The 23497-nt window shown below is 38.4% G+C and overlaps 1 protein-coding gene across 1 annotated transcript; it reads left to right on the top strand.

Moving 5' to 3' along the window:
• The first annotated feature begins 1990 nt into the window (after nucleotides 1–1990).
• mtfmt (mitochondrial methionyl-tRNA formyltransferase) lies at nucleotides 1991–23410 on the top strand. Its single transcript, XM_062022133.1, has 9 exons — nucleotides 1991–2389; nucleotides 9304–9501; nucleotides 9566–9688; nucleotides 13951–14053; nucleotides 14132–14207; nucleotides 14272–14363; nucleotides 19166–19244; nucleotides 22916–22989; nucleotides 23097–23410. Exons 1-9 carry the CDS (start codon nucleotides 2178–2180, stop codon nucleotides 23307–23309), a joined length of 1170 nt encoding a protein of 389 aa, XP_061878117.1. The 5' UTR covers nucleotides 1991–2177; the 3' UTR covers nucleotides 23310–23410.
• The last annotated feature ends 87 nt before the right edge of the window (nucleotides 23411–23497 follow it).

Raw genomic sequence — 23497 nt, 5'->3', positions numbered from 1 at the left:
CAGCAGTTTCGGTCTTCCAGCCCGCTACGGACTTCAAGTACCTCAACGAAGATAAGACGACAACACGCAGACAAAGCAGAGCCAGGGCGAAATCTCGAACTCAAGCACATTTGCATTCTGAATAATCACGTATTGTGATACTGGGGCAGCTTGCGTAATATGTGTCCCCTCCCCATAAAAGCAGCCTCAGTGATGTTAACTAGGGAACTCCTGAATAACTAGAGGAGCGCGTGGGACTGCTCCTCAGAGCGTAGTGGGAGACTTTAACTGAGTGTGCAGCCCAATACGTTTCTCCTCATGAGCAAAATTGAACTCTGTCTCTGCCTGATTCCTTGCTTCTTGTCTCGTTTAATAGATAGTTCGGTGTTTGAACCTGACATCTTCTTTGCGATTCAGAGTCAAATCTCGATTTTTGATTCAAATCTTTTTTAGTAACATTGGCTGCCATTTCTATGCTTGATTGCATTCCTCCATAAAACAGACAAACAACTCTGATAAATGTTTATATTACTTAGAAGAAAACAGATTTTTATGAATCAGTTAAGAATCGTTACAAATAAGAATCTCAATAATTCGAAAATCGATTTTTTTTTTTACACCCCTACCAGTTAGCATGTTAAAAAAGAACAGCACTTTTTTGGAAAACAAATTATGCCTATTGTCCACAGTCATTATGAAAGACATGACGACAGATGGACTTTTTTTTTTTTAATGCATTCTTAAAATTAAAAAAATTGGATCAAAAGCCTTTGGGAACCGTTCAATTCTGGCCATAGAGCCCCTAAAAAAATCCAAACAACTCCATTGAGGTTTTATATACATGATGTAAGTACTGTATATATGTAAGTTAGTAACGGGCACATTTTAATGTAATATAGTCATGTAATATTTGAGACGATTTTTCCGTGACAGCCATCTTGTCCCCAAAAAGAACATTCCAAATATGTGTTTCTCAGCTGTTGTAGTGTACTCAGTTGTAATACACTGTTCCACCACTTGTGGCAGTAATGACAATATCAAACAAACAGAAGAAGATAAAGTCACAGAAAAGTATCTTAAGTGCAAAAATTATGACTAAAGTGGTGAGGCTATATTTTCATTTGTACTTAAATTTTATTGACAGTTCAAGAAAATATTTATCGTTAATCTTGTTGTTATTATGCAATATTTTGGTCATCATTATTGTGATTAACACAAGGTTTCATATCATTTGACAAGGTTGTAAACTGTAAGTAGGTTAGATTTAATTATTGAATAAGATTAAAATCAAAAGATGCCTAATTCAGTGCTAATATTTGAGTGGGCCCCTGTGTCGTGGAAAAGTTGGGCTCCGAGTTATAAAAGGTTAAGAACTCTGTTTCCATGGAATCCTGTCTCCATGTTTAGTAAAGCGATTTTAATTCCCTCGGCTAAAAAGAACATTTTATCTTCTTAGTGACGTGCCGGGCTAATATTTAGAAAGCCTCTGCAAATACGCCCTTCCAGAGATGAAAATCAATAAAAAATAAAACATTTTGTTGTGTTTTTGTGACTGTTGGCAATTTTTAGACTTTCAGCTGGAATTTAGGGAAGAAGTTGCTGGGGCAAAAAATGCCTTAAAAGAAAACATAATTTAAAATTAAAGCCTGGTGTGTATGAATACTCTAGTGATAATGGTAAACACATTTCTGCAAAGTGGGATTATTATCAATAAATCAAAAAAAGTCTGAGTTAGAGCATAAAAAACTGCTTATGACCTTCTTCTGTTTTACAAATTGTATTTAGAGCCCTCTAAAAATGAAATAACAATGACGGTCTTCCGTACTTTCCTCATTTAATATAGTAGCCTTGAGTTTAGCATTAAGCCAATTAGAACATGTAGGCCTTACTTTCATAAATCGACATTTATTTGTAAAACATTTTGCCTGGAGCATAATAATGTTGAGAAACTGTAATTATAAAATGGAACTGAAGATGGCAGTAATGCAACACAGATGGATGCCAGCTGCCGTAAAACTGAAAAGAAGAAGAAGCCGGAAGTAGTTTCGTAAACATGGCGGATTCCCGGTCACCCTCACCACTCTCACAACTTTTATCGTAACTTTGTTGTTTTCGACGTAATTAAAAATAAAATAAGGACCTGGGTGGATGCAGTAAGGAACCCGGTGTGAGTTGGGGGCTTTTGGCCCGATGTGAGGATGAGGACGGGCGGCGGAGCGGTACGAGCCTCGCTGGCTTTCCTTCGCCTCCTTCCGCGCTGTGGCGTCCAGGCAGCGGGGAGAGGGGCGTCTGCAGGCCGGACACTGTGGTCGTGTAGGCGCCGGTCCTCGTCTGGACCCCCGTGGAGGCTCCTGTTCTTCGGCTCGGATCAGTTCGCTGTGGAGTCTCTTAAAGTCCTCGAAGCTGACAGGTGCCTATTTGTTTGATTGAAACTTTTATTAGTAGATTGCAAAGGAAGATAATACATGATATGAAACAGTACAGTACATATTCCATACAATTGACCACTAAATGGTAACACCCGAATACGTTTTTCAACTTGTTTAAGTCGGGGTCCACTTTAATCAAATCATGGCTAATCATTCAGAGGCTATTTACTCAAAAACGCAGCTGTCACTTCAACTATAATAAACAATTGGATATTAATAAAATACAAAAATGTAGGAGAAGTCAATATTGCTTCAAATATTTTAACGTGGCAGGGAAAATCATAGACATCTTATGAAGTTGGTAGAGTGGCCGGGTCAGCAATCGGAGTGTTGCTGGTTACTGGGGTTCAATCCCCACCTTCTACCTTCCTAGTCACGTCCGTTGTGTCCTTGGGCAAGACACTTCACCCTTGCTCCTGATGGCTGCTGGTTAGCGCCTTGCATGGCAGCTCCCGCCATCAGTGTGTGAATGGATGAATGTGGAAATACTGTCAAAGCGCTTTGAGTACCTTGAAGGTAGAAAAGCGCTATACAAGCATAACCCATTTATCATTTATTTATAAGCAGAAATTCGGCCGCCATCTTGAAGTGGTGATGACGAGCCGGCGAGCAGCCTAAACTGACAGTTGACAGGTAGAAAACAAAGATGCTAAACAGACAGTTGACAGGTAGAAAACAAAGATGCTAAACTGACAGTTGACAGGTAGAAAACAAAGATGCTAAACAGACAGTTGACAGGTAGAAAACAAAGATGCTAAACTGACAGTTGACAGGTAGAAAACAAATAGATGCTAAACAGACAGTTGACAGGTAGAAAACAAAGATGCTAAACAGACAGTTGACAGGTAGAAAACAAAGATGCTAAACTGACAGTTGACAGGTAGAAAACAAAGATGCTAAACTGACAGTTGACAGGTAGAAAACAAAGATGCTAAACTGACAGTTGACAGGTAGAAAATAAAGATGCTAAACAGACAGTTGACAGGTAGAAAACAAAGATGCTAAACTGACAGTTGACAGGTAGAAAATAAAGATGCTAAACTGACAGTTGACAGGTAGAAAACAAAGATGCTAAACTGACAGTTGACAGGTAGAAAATAAAGATGCTAAACTGACAGTTGACAGGTAGAAAACAAAGATGCTAAACTGACAGTTGACAGGTAGAAAACAAAGATGCTGAACTGACAGTTGACAGGTAGAAAATAAAGATGCTAAACCAGGCCTGGGCAATTATTTGACTCGGGGGGCCAGATTTAGATAAAAAATTGTGTCTGGGGGCCGGTATATCTATTTTTAGGAACACTAATACAAAACCTCACAATAATGATTGAAAGCTAAAAACGTTATGACAGACCCGCCTTAAAAAACGGAATGGAATTTGACATTTTTTTACCGAATGAGACACCCAGAATGTACATGTGGGATTTACAATATTAACTATGAAGGATAAAGCACTGAATATTGACAACATATTTTACAATCAAGCGAAACACAACCACAATGCAACAAACATAGTGAAATATGACCGCGAAGGGTAAAAAAAACCCCCACCTACAATCTGAGATATCTCATAGTGACCAAAGTAACTAATTAGATGACCATAGTAACTAATTAGATGACCATAGTAACTAGTATATGATGCAGATTCCAAGCATTGAAAGACTTAGTATAGTTGAAGACTTACGGTCATTAGAAAACATCACTGCACATCGTAATGGCAGCTACACTTTCCATCTTAATCATCTAAAACAATTATTTGGGAATTTCCGGTGGGCCAGATTGAAAAGCTCAATGGGCCACATGCGGCCCCCGGGCCTTAATTTGCCCAGGTCTGTGCTAAACTGACAGTTGACAGGTAGAAAACAAAGATGCTAAACTGACAGTTGACAGGTAGAAAACAAAGATGCTAAACTGACAGCTGACAGGTAGAAAACAAAGATGCTAAACTGACAGTTGACAGATAGAAAACAAAGATGCTAAACTGACAGTTGACAGGTAGAAAACAACGATGCTAAACTGACAGTTGACAGGTAGAAAACAAAGATGCTAAACTGACAGTTGACAGGTAGAAAACAAAGATTCCTGCTCAAATGATCGGACTGTTGAAAATAGGAATTGGGGGATTACTTTTCACAAGTAATATTTAAACTTGCTGGAATAAAAAAGACAATATAACATACATCCATAGACGTGGACGCATGTGAAAAAGTGCAATATATTTATCTGTACAGTAATCTATTTATTTATTTATATATATTATATATATTTATTTATTTTATATACATATTATATATATTATTTATATTTATTTATATATACACCTTATTGCTTTTTTATCCTGCACTACCATGAGCTTGTGTAACGAAATTCCGTTCTTATCTGTGCTGTGAAGTTCAAATTTGAATGACAATAAAAAGGAAGTCTAAGTCTAAGTCTAACATTAATGTACTATTGGTTGTATTTTGCGAAAATAGTATTACCACAGAGTTGAGAAGGAGCAAAGATCTTCAATAGTACTGAAATCGTAGCCACTAGCAAACAAGAGTATGACCATAATAGAATTGATTGTCAATGAAATTAATTACATTTAAAAATGTCATACTTGAATAACAAAGTTGAAATAAATGATGAAGATAAAGATTTTAAAAGCCAACAGGGGTAAAAGTTAGGACCACAGTCCAGATTGTGTGTGTGTGTGTGTGTGTGTGTGTGTGTGTGTGTGTGTGTGTGTGTGTGTGTGTGTGTGTGTGGGGGGGGGGGGGGGGTGTAATATATGTTAGCTAACTAGACAATCAGATGGACAGTGTCTATACAGTATTATACAAGTCTAAATTTAGTCTAGCTTTCCAACACAATTTTTATGTAGGATATACGCATGTATATATAACCTAATCATATTGTTTCTTCAACTTAAAAATAGCTGACCGTTTTTTTCCCCCTTCTCTGGTATTATATTCACAGTTTTGATCTCGGACGTCTGGTCACTTACAGCATATAAGAATATTCTATTACTGTTAAGCAAACTATGAATAATAAAACATGTGTCCGTTATCGTAGCTACACGTATGACAAAAAAACGTGTGAAAATCAGTGGTATTCAGTGAGGTAAAATTAATTAAATGCGCTGGCAGTTCATTGCTCCTGCCAAATGAATTGCACTGAGTGGAGCAGATCACCACTCTAAGATGGCGGCCCGCGTCTCGTCAGCGCCAGTAGGCAGTAGCGCTCGATGCTGCGTACCCTTATAAGATGTCTATGGGGAAAATAACATTAACGCGCATAGAAACGGAAGTGAAACTTTCAAAGTAAACGGTTTCAAAAGCCAGAGTCTTCACTAAAGATGTAACAATAAACATTATAATGATAAACCGTAAAATTATTGTAAAACCATGATTGATAACACAGAACAATTTCCATTATATATCAATAAAGTTTGTCTAAGTCTAAACTGACGGACTGGAGAAGCTAGCCATTGATTGAAACTTTTGTTAGTAGATTGCACAGTACAGTACATATTCCGTAAAATTGACCACTAAATGGTAACACCCGAATAAGTTTTTCAACTTGTTTAAGTCGGGGTCCACGTTAATCAATTCACGTAACGCCCCCTTGACGTCATAGTTTATTTGTTTTATATTTATTAAAGTTAAAAAGTTAAAGTACCAATGATTGTCACACGCACACACACACACACACTAGGTGTGGCGAAATTATTCTCTGCATTTGACCCATCACCCTTTATGTATTTATTTAAAGACATACATAGTTTTGTGTTGCATTACTGTTTCTTTTGTTAATATCAAAGTCCATTCTGCAAAAAGGTAATCGCGAGAAGCACACATTTTATGGGACCCACAATTAAAATATACACTATATTGCCAAAAGGATTTGGCCACCCATCCAAATGATGAGAATCAGGTGTCCTAATCACTTGGCCCGGTGTATAAAATCAAGCAATTAGGCATGGAGACTGTTTCTACAAACATTTGTGAAAGAACGGGCCGCTCTCAGTGATTTCCAGCGTGGGACTGTCATAGGATGCCACCTGTGCAACAAATCCAGTCGTGAAATTTCCTCGCTCCTAATTATTCCAAAGTCAACTTTATTTAAAGAAAAGTGAAGAGTTTGGGAACAACAGCAACTCAGCCACCAAGTGGTAGGCCACGTAAACTGACAGAGAGGGGTCAGCGGACGCTGGAACGCAAAGTGCAAAGACTTTCTGCACGGTCAGTTGCTACAGAGCTCCAAACTTCATGTGACTTTCCAATTAGCCCACGTACAGTACGCAGAGAGCTCCGTGGAATGGGTTTCCATGGCCGAGCAGCAGCATCTAAGCCAGACATCACCAAGTACAATGCAAAGCGTGGTGTAAAGCACGTCGCCACTGGACTCTAGAGCAGTGGAGACGTGAAGCAGTGTGGAGCAGTGAAATTTGGTGGAGGAGGAATTATGGTGTGGGGTTGGTTTTTTAGGAGTTGGGCTTGGCCCCTTAGTTCCAGTCAAAGGAACTTTGAATGCTCCAGGATATCAAAACATTTTGGACAATTCCGTGGGATGGCACTTCAAGTTTATATGTGAGTAAAGGCAGGTGGCCAAATACTTTTGGCAATATAGTGTACATCATGATATTATATAGAAAATACAATACATTTCAAAATCTACCCACCAAATACCCATTTAATTTCATTTATAAATAAAAAAAGGAATCTTTAAATCCACCAAATCAGTCTCAATATCCTATTATTCAAAGTTGGTTAAAAGGTTGCATCTTGAAGATCTGTGATAATCTCATCATACATACTGAGGTCAAGACCAAAATTATGCGACTAATGTGTATTCCTCAACCATAAGGGGTGTGTTAATAGTACTAAGCATTACGTCGCAATACATTTTGCTTAAAACGCTTTTTAAAAATGTTTAAAGAATCGGATTATTTTATAGAGCTATCAATCTCATTCCAAATCATCGGGCCTCTACACTTAAGATGACAATTTTCCCCTCTTAATAAATTATATCTATGAGTAGTAGTGGTCACTGGAATGAGCTGGCAGAGTCTAGGAAGTCTAGAATTAGTAAGTTTAGTGAGACTTGGTTGTGTTGCAAACAAAAAGCCACTTCTTCTGAATTCAATCGCTAACTTGAATTTGTTTGTTTACTTGCAAAAAAAATCACTCCATATTCTCTACTGCTCGCTAGTGTTACCGTATCTGAGTTATTGTGTAGAAATATGGGGAAATAACTACAAAAGTACACTTCATTCATTAACGGTGTTACAAAAAAGATCAGTTAGAGTAATACATCATGTTGGATATAGAGAACATACAAACCCTTTATTCTTTTAATCAAAAATACTGAAATTCCACGACATAGTGAATTTGCAAACATATAAAATTATACACAAAGCAAACTATAACCTGCTACCCAAGAATATACAACAATTTTTCTCAACAAAAGAGGAGAAATATAATATAAAAGAAAAAATGTATTTAAAACATTTGTACGCACGTACAACCCTTAAGACCTTCAATATATCTGTATGTGGAATTAAATTATTTAATGGATTAAGCAAAGAAATCAAACAATGTACTAATATGATCCACTTCAAGAAACTCTTCAAATGTAATGTGTTTACAAAGTACAAAGAAGAAGAACCATGATAAACATCCTGAATTTATTTCATCCATCCATTAATTTTCAAGATAATCTTACTCATCTCACCATATGAAATATAACTTACTTCACCAATTATTATTTATTTATTTGTATTGTTATTATGGAGTATATTGTGAATAAATTGAGAACAGGAAGTGAACAAACGTTTTAGCAACTGCTATGTAAAGGAAAAGGGGCTAGGATTAAATAAGGTCTGCTTCTTCCTACTCCTTTTCGAATATGTTGGATAGAGCAGTGTTTTTCAACCTTTTTTGAGCCCAGGCACACTTTTTTCATTGAAAAAATCCAGAGGCACACCACCAGCAGAAATCATTAAAAAAACGGACCTCAGTTGACAGTAAAAAGTCGTTGTCTCAATTGTTGGATATGACTTTAAACCATAACCAAGCATGCATCACTATAGCTCTTGTCTCAAAATACTACTCTACTGTCATGACCTGTCACATCACGCCATGACTTAAGAGTTTTTTGCTGTTTTTATGTGTGTAGTGTTTTAGTTCTTGTCTTGCGCTCCTATTTTGGTGGCTTTTTCTCTTTTTTTGGTATTTTCCTGTAGCAGTTTCATGTCTTCCTTTGAGTGGTATTTCCCGCATCTACTTTGTTTTTAGCAATCAAGAATATTTCAGTTGTTTTTATCCTTCTTTGTGGGGACATTGTTGATTGTCATGTCATGTTCGGATGTACTTTGTGGACGCCGTCTTTGCTCCACAGTAAGTTTTTGCTGTCGTCCAGCATTCTTGTTTTTGTTTACTTTGTAGCCAGTTCAGTTTTAGTTTTGTTCTGCATAGCCTTCCCTAAGCTTCAATGCCTTTTCTTAGGGGGACTCACCTTTTGTTTATTTTTGGTTTAAGCATTAGGTACCTTTTTACCTGCACGCTGCCTCCCGCTTTTCCCGACATCTACAAAGCAATTAGCTACCGGCTGCCACCTACTGATATGGAAGAGTATTACACGGTTACTCTGCCGATCTTTAGACAGCACCGACACTCAACAACAACACATCATTTTTAGACTATATTTACTGGTTTGCAAAAAATATTTTTAACCCAAATAGGTGAAATTAGATCATCTCCCACAGCACACCAGACTGTATCTCACGGCACACTGGTGTGCCGCGGCACAGTGGTTGAAAAACACTGGAATAGAGGAACTGGAAATTGTTATGTGTCATGTTGTATGCATGCATGTTCCAAATAAACTCATACAGATCTTGTCCTTGCAGGAGCTCCAATGAGGGCGTGGTGGCATCCCTGGAAGTGGTCACGTTGAGCGGCGACGTTCCCGTGTCCAAGTTTGCTGAACAGAAGTGCCTTCCGGTCCACAGATGGCCGCTGGTCGGCGTGGATGGGCGCTTTGACGTGGGCGTGGTGGTGTCGTTCGGGTGTTTGCTCCAAGAGAGACTCATCGCCAAATTCCCGCAGTAAGTCTGCCGCCTGCCTTCCGAACACGGAGTCGACACGCTAACATCAAACTGTTTGTCGCAGTGGGGTTTTAAACGTCCATCCGAGCCTCCTGCCGAGGTGGCGCGGCCCGGCGCCGGTTTCCCACACTATCTTGCACGGAGACGCTGTGACGGGCGTCACTATCATGCAGATCCGCCCACACAGGTAAACCGGACGTAGTCCTTTTTTTTTATGGCATTCGCAAGCATCACCGTGCAGTGTTGGCGCTTGGAATTTTCAAAATGGGGTCCCAGGGACGCCATCAAGTCATAAAAATGGGGTCCCACAGTACATTTTTGCAGGGCCGGCCCGTGGCATAGGCCGTATAGGCAAATGCTAAGGGCGCCGTCCATCAGGGGGCGCCACGCCAGTGCCACAAATGTTGAAAGAAAAAAAAAGAGAAAAAAAAAGTTGGTACTATTATTTCTAAATACATAAAATAATCCCACGTTAATTAAAATGCAAAGTAAAGCCTATTTAATAGAAATATTATTTGTTACAACATTACGCCCCCCCTCCCCCGGCACGGTGCGCCCCCTCCCTTCCTGTATCATGACTCTTTTTGGACGTCACCACATAAAAAAATCAACACAAGATGTCAATACGGCCAAAACTGTCAGGTGCCCACGGAAGAAAAAATAGAAAAGAAGAGGAGGAGAAACGAGAAAAAGACAGAGGTAGCAGGTAGGTAACCTTAGCCTACATGAAATTATTTGTCTGTTACAGAATGTGATAGTAACCTGGCTTTTTAGCATTAAGCTAATGTTACATGATTCGGCAATTGCTAATCAATAAATAGCTAGTTCTGTTTTAACGTCGGGTTAATATTGTGGAGGGGGCTAAATTGTTATGGAAAATAATAATGTAACTTTAGGTAATTACAGTACTCCCTGGTGTACAGTAATTTGTAAGTCATTCTAGTTAATGCAATATTAAAAAGCACAAATGGAGAACTCTGTAGGATCCCCTTTTTTTGTAATATAGTTGTTAAAGTCATACTGGTTTGATATCTTGTTTTGTGCAGTGCCTTATTTATATTGTATTTTTAATTTATTTTATGCAACCTGTTGACACGTTTTATTTTGTGTTTATGTATGTAAAAAATATATTTCATATATTCATTTTTTATTTTTTGTATTCATTTATTTATCCATATTTTTTTTTTATCTTGTTAACTATTCTGATTGTTAATTTGCTTTCTTTAAGTAAAAAAAAAGGTCAAAGACAAAGCTATTCGGTTTCTTGTGAGTATATACACTTCACTTGCCTAGGGCGCCAGATTGGTCAGGGCCTGGCCTGCATTTTTGGGTTATTTTTTAAAACAAATGATAAATGTATGCATTATCCTGTTATATCTCACATTCTATATTGTGTTTTGGAAAAAGGTTGTCATAAACATTACTTAATTCATTAAAAAAATAATACAAAAGAAAACACATTTTTATGCATATGTAAATGTGTTAAGTTATAAACATTCATTCACTTTCTTCCTTTCTTCATGGATCTAAACTTTACCGCTGCCGGTATATAAAAAAACACCTTTTTATTTAAGTGGTAGGTGTATTTATTTCAGTATAAAAGTGTACAAAGTTTTTTGCTTCGGTCATGAAATTATGATAATGGTGTGCCAGGGCATACATACATTATTTATTTGACGCTTACCGGTAAATCTCTAGAGTCTACATCAACTTCAGCTCTATCCATCAATTCTAAGTTGTTTTTTTTGTTTGTATGTTTTCTGCCCTTTTTGTCAAATAAAACTTATGTTTTTTTTATGGAAAACACACAAAATATGCAAACTCTTCCACAAAAAGTATTTTTCAAAGTGGAATATTTGATGTGAAGTCATCTGAGCCCTGGATAGGTCAATAATTCAGAAAAACTTTGATTTTGATTCAATATTATGTTTTGAGCAATGACGGTTTTAAAGAAAAAGAACAGCTTTGTTTTATTAGTGGTCCTATCTAGTCTATAAGCATATATTTATTAGGCCTGCTCGATGCATCTCAGTCTTACTTGAGCTGTCCTAACTAGTCTATGAGCATGAACTGATTAATCCTGCTTGATAAACCCTAGTCTGACTAGAGCTGTGCTATCTAACCTATGAACTGATTAATCTTGCTCGATAAAGCCTAGTCCGGGGGTCGGCAACCCGCCCTACTGGCTCTCTGGAGATTTTTCAAAAATGTATGAAGAATGGAAAAAGATGAGGGGGAAAAAAAATCTATTTTTTTGTTTTAGTATGTTTCTGTAGGAGGACAAACATGACACAAACCTCCCTAATTGTTATAAATCACACTGTTTATATTAAACATGCTTCACTGATTCGAGTATTTGGCGAGCGCCGTTTTGTCCTACTAATTTTGGCGGTCATGAACTCACCGTATAGTTTGTTTACATGTATAACTTTCTCCGACTTTCTAGGACGTGTTTTATGCCACTTCTTTTTCTGTCTCATTTTGTCCACCACACTTTTAACATTGTGCATGAGTGCACAAAGGTGAGTTTTGATGTTATTGACTTGTGTGGAGTGCTAATAGGACATATTTGGTCACTGCATGACTGCAAGCTAATCGATGCTAACATGCTATTTAGGCTAGCGATATGTACATATTGCATCATTATGCCTCATTTGTAGGTATATTTGAGGTCATTTAGTTTCCTTTAAGTCCTCTTAATTAAATGTATATCTCATGACACATGTAATATGGCTTCTAATTTTTTGCGGCTCCAGACAGATTTGTTTTTGTATTTTTGGTCCAATATGGCTCTTTCAACATTTTGGGTTGCCGACCCCTGGCCTAGTCGGACCAGAGCGTTCCTATCTACTCTATGAACATAATGACAACTTTTCGATAAAGCCTAGTCTGACCAGAGCTGTCCTATCTAGTCTATGAGCATGGACTGATGAATCCTGCTCGATTAAGCCTAGTCTGACCAGAGCTGTCCTATCTAGTCTACAAGCATACAATTATTAGGCCTGCTCGATGCATCTCTGTCTTACTAGAGCTGACCTAACTAGTCTATGAGCATGAAATAATGAAAACTTTTGTTATGTTTTTGTTTATTCTAATAGTATTTTTAGAATGTGCTGTGGGCCTTTAAAACATTAGCTGCGGGCCGCAAATGGCACACTTTTGACACCCCTGCTACAGATAATACAAAAATACATCTGATAAGTCTATCGATAAAAAGCAGAGCCTGGCGACGCATGGGCGTTTATCATAACGCACAGTCAGCATCTCTGCTTCAGTAAACAATGACGGTGATGACGTCAGCCTCAGCGATGCGAGCGACACTTGCTAACTTGTCAGCCACTTCTCCAAGAGACTCCTTTTGAACACTCCTCGCACATTAACACTTCAAAAGGCACATATTTGCCCCGTTTGTTGACCTGCAAAGTATGTTTTTGGGGTGGAGGAGTCTGGTCGGGTGCTGGTTAGCTCGGAGCTAACAGCTAGCCTGTCTCCATCCTGGTACGATGTGGATCCAGCGGGAGATAAAAGGGAAGTTTCCATGGACTCGCAAAGACTAAAACAAGTCATTTACTGGAGACATGGCACAGGATGAAGTCAAAAAGGTTGACTTTACACTCACCTTAGTGTTAACTTTTGCCTGCTCTTCGCGGTAAAGTTGTTTATAGAGATGTCCGATAATGGCTTTTTTGCCGATATCCGATATTGTCCAACTCTTAATTACCGATTCCGATATCAACCGATACCGATATATACAGTCGTGGAATTAACACATTATTATGCCTAATTTTGTTTTGATGCCCCGCTGGATGCATTAAGCAATGTAACAAGGTTTTCCAAAATAAATCAACTCAAGTTATGGAAAAAAATGCCAACATGGCACTTCCATATTTATTATTGAAGTCACAAAGTGCAATATTTTTTTTAACATGCCTCAAAACAGCAGCTTGGAATTTGGGACATGCTCGGTTGAGGTGTGTGTGTGTGTGTGAAAAGCCGTAGATATTATGTGATTGGGCCAGCACGCAAAGGCAGTGCCTTTAAGGTTTATTGGCGCTCTGTACTTCTCCCTACGTCCGTGTACACAGCGGCGTTTTAAAATGTCATAAATTTTACTTTTTTAAACCGATACCGATAATTTCCGATATTATCGGACATCTCTAGTTGTTTACTTTCGGCGAATCAAAATTTAAGAAATTGTACCGGAAAGTTCATTACTTTGAAGTCCACTAATAAAAACGCAATAAACGGGGACGGAAATTTGACCCGGCAAATATAAACAATACAAAACACCGGCAGAAAGCGATAATCCATGAAAGAAAAAAGCAAACAGCAGTTTTGGCCCAGAGCAGGCAGGGTCGGTAAAAAAAAAAAAATTGCGTCGTTTCTGATTTCAATGCGTAAAAAGACACAAAAAGTGCGTTAACACCAACAGTGGCGTGTTTGGCTCAGGTTCGACGTGGGTCCCATCCTGAGCCAGGAACTACATCAAGTCCAGGAGAGGTGCACGGCTGAAGAACTCAGCGACGTCCTCGCCGTCAAAGGAGCTCAGCTGGTGAGAGGCGGCGGACTTGGAAGGTTTTTTTCAGCCAAAACCTTGACTAACTTTTTTATTTTTTTTATTTCAAACAAGCTCATGGACACGCTGAGGACGCTCCCGCAGAAGATGGCCGACAAGCGGGAGCAGAGCCAGACGGGCGCCACCTTCGGTACGTAGGTTTGAGCTACATTCTGTGTCGGTCTTCTTACTGACTCCTCCTTGTCCTCCAACAGCGCCCAAAATCAGCTGGTCTATGAGCTGGGTGGAGTGGGAGGAGCAGACGTGCGAGCAAATCGACCGCTTGTATCGGGCAATCGGATCAAAGGTAACGAGCGCCTCCCGTGATCCTGGGAGCCTTGTATGGCGTCAAAATCCTTGCACGTAAAAAACAAAAAAACACACTCACATTGCGCACGCGTTGACTCTGTTTGTGCTCGTGATGTGTTTCTCTGTTTGTCTACGTAACATTATCACTGGAGGACTAGAGGAAAGGGAGTGGTCAAGTATGCTACACACACACCGAGCATGACGACACAATAAGCTAACTGCTACAATATAGTAAGGATTTCCCCATCAATATTTTTGGCTTTTAAATCTAATCTCATTTTGAGATCTGATAGATTATAGAAATAAAAAGGATTTAGATAGCAAGTTACTTTTAAAATGGTTATGAAGCTCATCTTATTGTGTGAATGCTCCAAAGCATTTCTACACCAAAATTCATCTATTTATTAAACTTCTTCTTCTCCAGATTTTAGCGCATTCTACCTTCCACATTCTTCATCTGATTCAAACCGTTCCAACTTCAAACTGTTCAGCCTATTTGGGAATAGCAGGTTTTCCCTTGACAAATTACAAAATTCCCAGATTTCCGGGACATTTTTCCCATTTAAAATGAATTGGCCATTTTTCAAACTTTCACCATTTCCACATTTTTCAACCTATTTGAACCATTCCACCTTCAACACATTCCACCATCCTGGAAATTTAAACTACCCTTTTTCCAAGTTAAAAAAAATTCCAGGATTTTCCAGAATTCCTGGTTTTCCAAAGCCCTATTTCCACCCTTTTTTCTGGCGACTACTCCTTCTACATTTTTCAACGCATTTTAACCGTTCCACCGTCAAAACATTCCTCTTAATTAGGACAAAAAGCAAAGTTGTTTTTTTAACTGGAAAAATTCCCGGTTTTCCCGAAATTCCAGGAATTCCGTAATACCATTTCTCAATTCAACATGTTACTACTTCAACATTTGTCGACCAATTTTAAAAATTTCAACACCAACCAACCAGCTATTCAGACCATTCAAGTTTTGTTTTTTTTACCATTTTCCCAAAAATTCCCGCTTTACCCGAAATTCCCAATTTTGGGGAAAATTTTCATTGAAATCAATGGGACATTCTTCAAAGTTCCACAATTCCCACATTTTTCATCTGATTCAAACGGTTCCAACTTCAAAATATTCAGCCTGCTCAGGAATTGTGTGCTCTACTTCAACAATTTGTCATTTTGAAGTTTAACTTCAGCATTGGTGCATTCACACGCAATTCCGTCAGGAATTGATTAATCTAGTCTAATGTATAATTTGTTAGTATTTTTGTAAACCAGGTGACATTACATTTGTGGTTTTGAATGCTACATACAATTTTATAACAAATTAAAGTTGCCAGTACACAAAATCAAAACTACTGTTGACTCCCATTTAAATCATTTAGGTTACTGTGTTCACAGACTTATGTCCTGACTTTATAAACAATAACAGCCATCTTGTTTCTGTAAAAAATAAAAACAAAGAGGAAAAATATCAATATAATAACCTTAGTATTGTTTACATTGTGATAATATAGTGCAGATCTTGGCAATATACGGCCCACGGGCCATATGCGGCCCGTTAAGATTTTCGATCCGGACCGCCGAACCTTCTACATATTGTTTTTAGACCTTTAACATCATAACTGTAGCCGCCATCATGATGTGCGGTGCTGTTTTTAAATGACTTGAACTTTATAAAGGTAAAGATGTTTTTCCAAGTTAAAGGAAACAGCAGGCTGTCTTCTTTTAATAGATTTACTACAATCTTTGGCAAGCTAGGTAATGTTTGCTGTGGTCTGGAGCAACATAGAGCACAAACAACTATCAGAAATGCAGCCAACATTACATACAGATCATGTGTCATGAAACATGCAAATATAAATGATATGCAAAGAGGATAAAAGTAAAGGAAATTAAATGAGCTCAAATATAAGTCAATAACATCAACAAAGCACACCTTTGTGCATTCACGCACAGCATAAAACTTTTGGTGGACAAAATGAGAGAAAGGAGTGGAAGATTTTACATTTAAACAAACTGTTGCGTCACAGTCCACACTATGGTGAGTTCAAGAACCGCCAAAATTAGTAGGACAAAACAATGTTCACTAAATACTCATATTAAACAGTGGCCTTTATAACAATTGGGAAGGTTTGTGTCGTGTTTGTCCTCAAACAAAAAACACAGTAAAACAAAAAAATATTTTTCCACCGTCTTTTTCCATTTTCAATCCTTTTTTAAAAACGCTCCGGGGAGCCACGAGGGCGGCGCTAAAGAGCCGCGGGTTGCTGACCCCCGACATAGCCCTACTTATGATAAAAGGTAGATAATTTCTCGATGCTCTGTCAGAGCCGCAAGTGTAAAACCTTCTTAATGTGATCAAATGTGTGTGTTACGTTATTGTTTTAAGCACTTTACTTCATGCAGGAATGATTTAATGTTTATTTTTGTATATAAACTTTAGACCGTGTCATTTTGTTTGGCACCACCAAAGGGTGGCTACCAAATATAATACATATTCAATTCTGACCTCTTTCAAGCTGCACAATCATCAATTAAAGGTCCGCAAGGCAACAATTAAAGGTCTGCAAGGCTACACTTTAAAAGCAGCTCAGTTGCAAGAAATTTACCGTAAAATTATCAGTGGTACCATTTTTCCATTTACTGTAATGTACTGTAAAAAAACAAAACAAAAAAACAGGTAACAGACTTTATGGTAAAAAAGTAAAATGGTAAATGGGTTATACTTGTATAGCGCTTTTCTACCTTCAAGGGACTCAAAGCGCTTTGACACTATTTCCACATTCACCCATTCACACACACATTCACACACTGATGGCGGGAGCTGCCATGCAAGGCCCTAACCACGACCCATCAGGAGCAAGGGTGAAGTGTCTAGTTTAAGGACACAACGGACGTGTCGAGGTTGGTAGAAGGTGGGGATTGAACCAGGAACCCTCAGGTTACTCTCCCAACAGCGCCACACCGCTCAGTCTCCGGTAAAAATAACAGTTACTGTAATTAATACTGTTTTTCAATACATTTTAATGCACTGTAAAAAAAAAAAAAAAGACCATAGATTTTACGGTGAAAAATTGGCAGCTCAGTCACTATAATTTTTACGTAAAAACAACAATGGCAGTTTTTTAATTCACAGTCATTTGGTGTAGAAACCACCGAACATTTTATTGTAAAATTCTGCCGTTTTTAAAAAAATCTTATATTATGAATTTGACACCGCCAGCTCTACGGTAAAGTTGTGACTTTCTGACACTCTTAAAAACCTAAACGCTTCAAAATGTTGCATCCTCCATACGTCTACATTTTCAAAAGTTAAAGTACCAACGATTGTCACACACACACGAAGTGTGGCGAAATTATTCTCTGCATTTGACCCATCACCCTTGATCACCCCCTGGGAGGTGAGGGGAGCAGTGGGCAGCAGCGGTGGCCGCGCCCGGGAATCATTTTTGGTGATTTAACCCCCAATTCCAACCCTTAAAGCAGTCAGATGAAATATCCAGGAGGAACTGGTTACAGAACAACACCTGGAAATGGCAAAAATCCACCTGGAAAAAGACCTTTTTGAATGTTTTGAGGTTACAAATGTACATAAAAGATGCAGAGTTGCATGTTAACTGAATTAGGCACACAACTTGTTTTCTATATGGTGATAGGAGGCTAAATTCCTCACTAGTGGTTCTGTTGCATGGTAAAAACTAGAGATGTCAGATAATATCGGACTGCCGATTTTATCGGCAGATAAATGCTTTACAATGTAATATCGGAAATTATCGGTATCGGTTTCTAAAAGTAAAATGTATGACTTATTAAAACGCAGCTGTACAGAGTGGTACACGGACGTAGGGAGAAGTACAGAGCAGTTGCGTCTCCCAGTCATACTTGCCAACCCTCCCGATTTTCCCGGGAGACTCCCGAATTTCAGTGCTCCTCCCGAAAATCTCCTGGGGAAAACATTCTCCCGAATTCCACCCACACAGCAATATTGGGGCCGTGCCTTAAAGGCACTGCATTTGCATGCCGGCCCAATCACATAATATTTACGGCTTTTCACACACACAAGTGAATGCAAGGCATACTTGGTCAACAGCCATACAGTTCACACTGAGGGTAGACGTATAAACAACTTTAAAACTGTTACAAACATGCGCCACACTGTGAACCCACACCAAACAAGAATGACAAACACATTTCGGGAGAACATCCGCACCGTAACACAACATAAACACAACAGAACAAATACCCAGAACCCCTTGCAGCACTAACTCTTCTGGGACGCTACAATATACACACCCCGCTACCCCCTACCTCTCTCCGGGAGAGCATGTCCCAAATTCCAAGCTGCTGTTTTGAGGCATGTTTAAAAAAAAAAAAGCACTTTGTGACTTCAATAATAAATATGGCAGTGCCATGTTGGCATTTTTTTTTTCCATAACTTGAGTTGATTTATTTTTGAAAACCTTGTTACATTGTTTAATGCATCCAGCGGGGCATCACAACAAAATTAGGCATAATGTGTTAATTCCATGACTGTATGTATCGGTATCGGTTGATATCGGAATCTGTAATTAAGAGTTGGACCATATCGGAATATCGGATATCGGCAAAAAAGCCATTATCGGACAGCTCTAGTAAAAACTGTTGTGAAAACTGTCATTTTCACTTTGGCCCTTGGAGGTAAAACGTTCTGGCACACCTGCTTTGGTTGGACTGTAACATTTCCCTCAATTTGGCAATGTTTTGACGCTAAAGCCTTGTTGTAATGTTGCTTCTGAATCTTCCCCCCGCCTTCAGATCCCTCTGAGAACCACGTGGATGGGACGCACCGTCAAACTGCTGGACTTCGTGGGAAAGTGTCACATCTCCTTAGCAGGCGAGTCTCCTCAACATCATTCGGGATTTGTTAACACTCGCAGTCCGGTATTTTGCTCCATATTTTACATTTACATGTTACAGTTATTTATATTAATCCATCCATTTTCTATCGCTTGTCCCTTTTTTGGGGTCGCGGGGGGGGGGGGGGGGGGGTGCTGGAGCCTATCCCAGCTGCATTCAGGCGGAAGGCGGGGTACACCCCGGACAAGTCGGCCAACACAGATAGACAACATTCACACTCACATTCACACACTAGAGCCAATTTAGTGTTGCCAATCAACCTATCCCCAGGTGCATGTCTTTGGAGGTGGGAGGAAGCCGGAGTACCCGGAGGGAACCCACGCAGTCACGGGGAGAACATGCACACTCCACACAGAAAGATCCCGAGCCCAGGATCGAACCCAGGACCTTCGTATTGTGAGGCACATGCACTAAACCCTGCTCCACCGTGCTGCCCCTTATTTATATTTAACTCCTTTATTTTTTGGATGATTTTTGGGGTTTTGTAAACCATCACCACCATCGGTGACTTCATTTCCAAAGTTTTGGTATGGTCGGATCTCACTTGCCTCACTAAAGGCTTAAAGGGGAACTGCACTTTTTAAAGAAATGTGCCTATCCCTATGTAAGACAGAAACACATGTTTTTCTTTTTTTTCAATACATTTTAATGTGTACTATACGACTTGTACTAGAAGGCTAACAATGTACGAGGGTTGTACGGTATACCGGTATTAGTATAGTACAGCGATACTAATTAATCATATTCGGTACTATACTGCCTCTAAAAAGTACCTGTCCCCCAGCCCCCCGTCGTCGTCACATTGTGTCATTGCTGGTTTACGAGGTGAGGAGCATGTTCGGCAGCGCACAATCACAGAGTACTTACAAGCAGACACAGTGTGTAGACAGAAAAGGGAGAACGGACGCATTTTGGCTTCAAAACTAAAGATAAAGGTGAAGTTATAAGACTGAAACACCCTCATGAAGAGGTGCTTTAAGACTGACATCTGCAGTCTGCAGTGTTTTAGCTACTTCTAAATCACTAATCCTCTTCAAAATGTAAACAAACGCTACATCTAACATCCACTGTAATGATACCAAGTACAGGAGCGTATCTAGTCGATACTGCTATGATTACATTGATATTTTTTGGCATCACAGCATCTTCTTTCGTTTTTTTTAAATGTATATTATGTTTATAAACTCAGGAAATACGTCCCTGGACACATGAGGACTTTGAATAGGACCAATGTATGATCCTGTAACTACTTGGTACCTAAATGTGTGGCATCATCCAAAACTAATGTAAAGTATCAAACGAGAAGAATAAGAGAATATTACATTTGAACAGAAGTGTAGACAGAACATGTTGAAAGAGAGAGTAAGCAGATATTAACAGTTATTGAACAAGTAGATTAATAATTCATTTTCTACCGCTTGTCCTTAATAATGTTGACAAAATAATAGAATGATAAATGACACAATATGTTACTGAGAGCTTTACAGGCAGAATGGATCAAATCTCCATTACCTGCATTGTTAGCCGCCTCTTGCTAGCGTTTATTTACGGTTTAGAATGCATAAAAAAAGAGAAAAACATGTGAAATATTACATTTTTTCAAAGTGCAGTTCCCCTTTAAGTTGAATGACAGGCATCATGGGTCGAGGCAGGTCAGCTGTTAGGTAATTTCCTGGGTGTGCTGGACTGGGTTTACACTTCACCAAAAAAACAACAACTTACCAGCAGAGAACACTGGCCTAAAAATGACAAGAGAAGGTGTGACTAAGGTCTGAACCTGCAACCATGGTTTTATACTTTTACATACTTCATGAAATAAAAGCATGTTTTATTGTAAATTTTTTTAGCTGGACTATATTTACTACGAAATTTAGACTCAATATTTTGGTTTATTTAGTCAGGGAAACTCACGTCAGAACGATAGCAAACATGGCGCCCCTCGTTTTAGTTGTCAATACTGACTTACAGCAGGCAACACTGCCCCCTGCTGACTTAAAGAGGAAGTGCACCTCACTGTTGATCTCCAAATGAAATTTACAAACTTGTTTGATAAATATTCTTAATCAATTCACACAAAACAAGACAGAACACTGTCAGTCGACATCATGCTTTTATGTTCTTTTTATGTTCTTATTTGGAAAAAAAAAAGTGCAGTTTTCCTTTGAGTCCTGAGCTGACAGTTCATTGTCCAGGTTTACGCAACATACTATTGCACAGCCACAGAACACAATTTGTTCTGTTGTGTTTATGTTGTGTTTCAGTGCAAATAACCCGTCCCAACGCTACAATATAGAGAATTTGTAAGTATAATACTGTACACAGTACGCATGTGATTGATTCGAAAGAGTAAAGCTGAATTTATAATGTGGTGAATGTGGTCAATAATAGGGCTTAGAGCGGGGTGTCAAACTCGTTTTCATTGAGGGCCACATCGAAGTTATGGTTGCTCCTAGAGGGCCGCTTTTAACAATGAGTAATATATGAATATACATATACATATATATATATATATATATATATATATATATATATATATATATATATATATATATATATATATATATATATATATATATACATATATATATATATATATATATATATATATATATATATATATATATATATATATATATATATATATATATATATATATATATATATATATACATATATATATACATATATATATATATATATATACAGTATGTATATATATATATATATATATATATATATATATATATATATATATATATATATATATATATATGTATATAAAATACATTAACAATATCTTTTTTTACATTAGCTGCAAAACATTTTTTTACATTTTACTTTAAAAACTGGCAGCTCAGTCACCAGAATTTTACAGTAAAAGCAGTGGGTTTTTATAGCATATAAAAAAATTAATAAATGGAATGGAATAAAAAAAAACAATACCACTGTTTTTAGCGGTAAAATTTAAGCAACAGAGCTGCCAGTTTTGTTGGTTTTTTAATGTTTTAGTGTCTTACTATATATGGAAAAAAATATTTGATTTGATTTGATGGTAAAAAACTAAAGTCAGCGAAAATTAACCATAAAATCTTGTTGTTTTAATGTTTTTTTGGTTTGTTTTTTTATGTTTTAGTGTCTTACTATATATGGAAAAAAACAGTAACAAAGTTGATTTTAAGGTAAAAAAAATCAGTCGGCGGAATTTAACCGTAAAATCAATTGTCAATTTTACAGTCTACAATTTGATTGATAATTTGTTTTGAAATCATAAGTCAAGCAGATATTTAAGTACAGTATTTGTCTTTATTTTACCCACATCTGCGGTCCCCTCCAAGGTTTCTCATTGTCATCCCACTGGGTTAAGTTTTTCCTTGCCCTGATGTGGAATCTGACCCGAGGATGTCGTTGTGGCTTGTGCAGCCCTTTGAGACACTTGTGATTTAGGGCTATTTAAACAAACATTGATTGATTGATTGATAAAAATAGATATTTTTATGGGTTGTGTTTTTTTTTTTTTTTGTACTCTCGCACAGCCACACTAGCTGTCATCCGTTACAAATGCACCCGAAGAAAAGATGTGATTCCACTTCCTGTTTGTTGCGCCATATGATCGCAGTGCGCTTGACTGACCGCTAATGTTGTCCGCAGATCCCAGCGGGAAGTCCACGCCCGGCTCGGTGAGATTCCAGAAAGAGTCCAACGTCCTCGCCGTTTGCTGCAAGGTCAGACTTCTTTTACACGCTCACGTCTGATTACACTTATTTTCTATGGAGGACAACAACATTTCACTTTGTGCGCGTGCCACCTTTTTTGTGTTTGTGTGTTCCAGGACGGCTGGGTGGGCTTCAAGGCGGTCCTCCTGAAGAAGCTTCTGACGCCAGCCGACTTCTACAACGGCTACTTGCACCAGACGCTGCAACGACACCAGACTCCGCCTCATCAGGCCGCCGGGGGCGTGTTCTCCAGCAGGAGGGGCGGGACGGAGGCGCCTCACGGCGACGCCGCGCTTCAGAACGGCAAAAAAACGAACTGTGTTTCCTGATTAGCAGTGGGCGGGGCTTCAAGGAACGTCATGTTAGTCACTTTATTTAAGAGTTGTAATAAATGTACGTACTCACCCCAAGGACACAAAAATTTGTTTTTTTTACCTGTCAGAACATTTATAATCTGGGACATTATATGTGATCGTGCGTAATATATATGTATTATATATTATATACATATATATGT

Source organism: Entelurus aequoreus, linkage group LG02 (assembly GCF_033978785.1).
Source record: "Entelurus aequoreus isolate RoL-2023_Sb linkage group LG02, RoL_Eaeq_v1.1, whole genome shotgun sequence".
NCBI classification, from domain to species: Eukaryota; Metazoa; Chordata; class Actinopteri; order Syngnathiformes; family Syngnathidae; genus Entelurus; species Entelurus aequoreus.
Note: the sequence above shows the minus strand (reverse complement) of the source record. Positions and strands in the feature narration are given on the sequence as shown.

Coding starts and splice junctions, on each gene's coding strand:
- mtfmt (XM_062022133.1), top strand. CDS start 2,178: ATGAGGACGGGCGGCGGAGCGGTACGAGCCTCGCTGGCTTTCCTTCGC. Junction 2,390..9,303: donor AAAGTCCTCGAAGCTGACAG/GTGCCTATTTGT, acceptor TTGTCCTTGCAG/GAGCTCCAATGAGGGCGTGG. Junction 14,208..14,271: donor CCAGACGGGCGCCACCTTCG/GTACGTAGGTTT, acceptor GTCCTCCAACAG/CGCCCAAAATCAGCTGGTCT.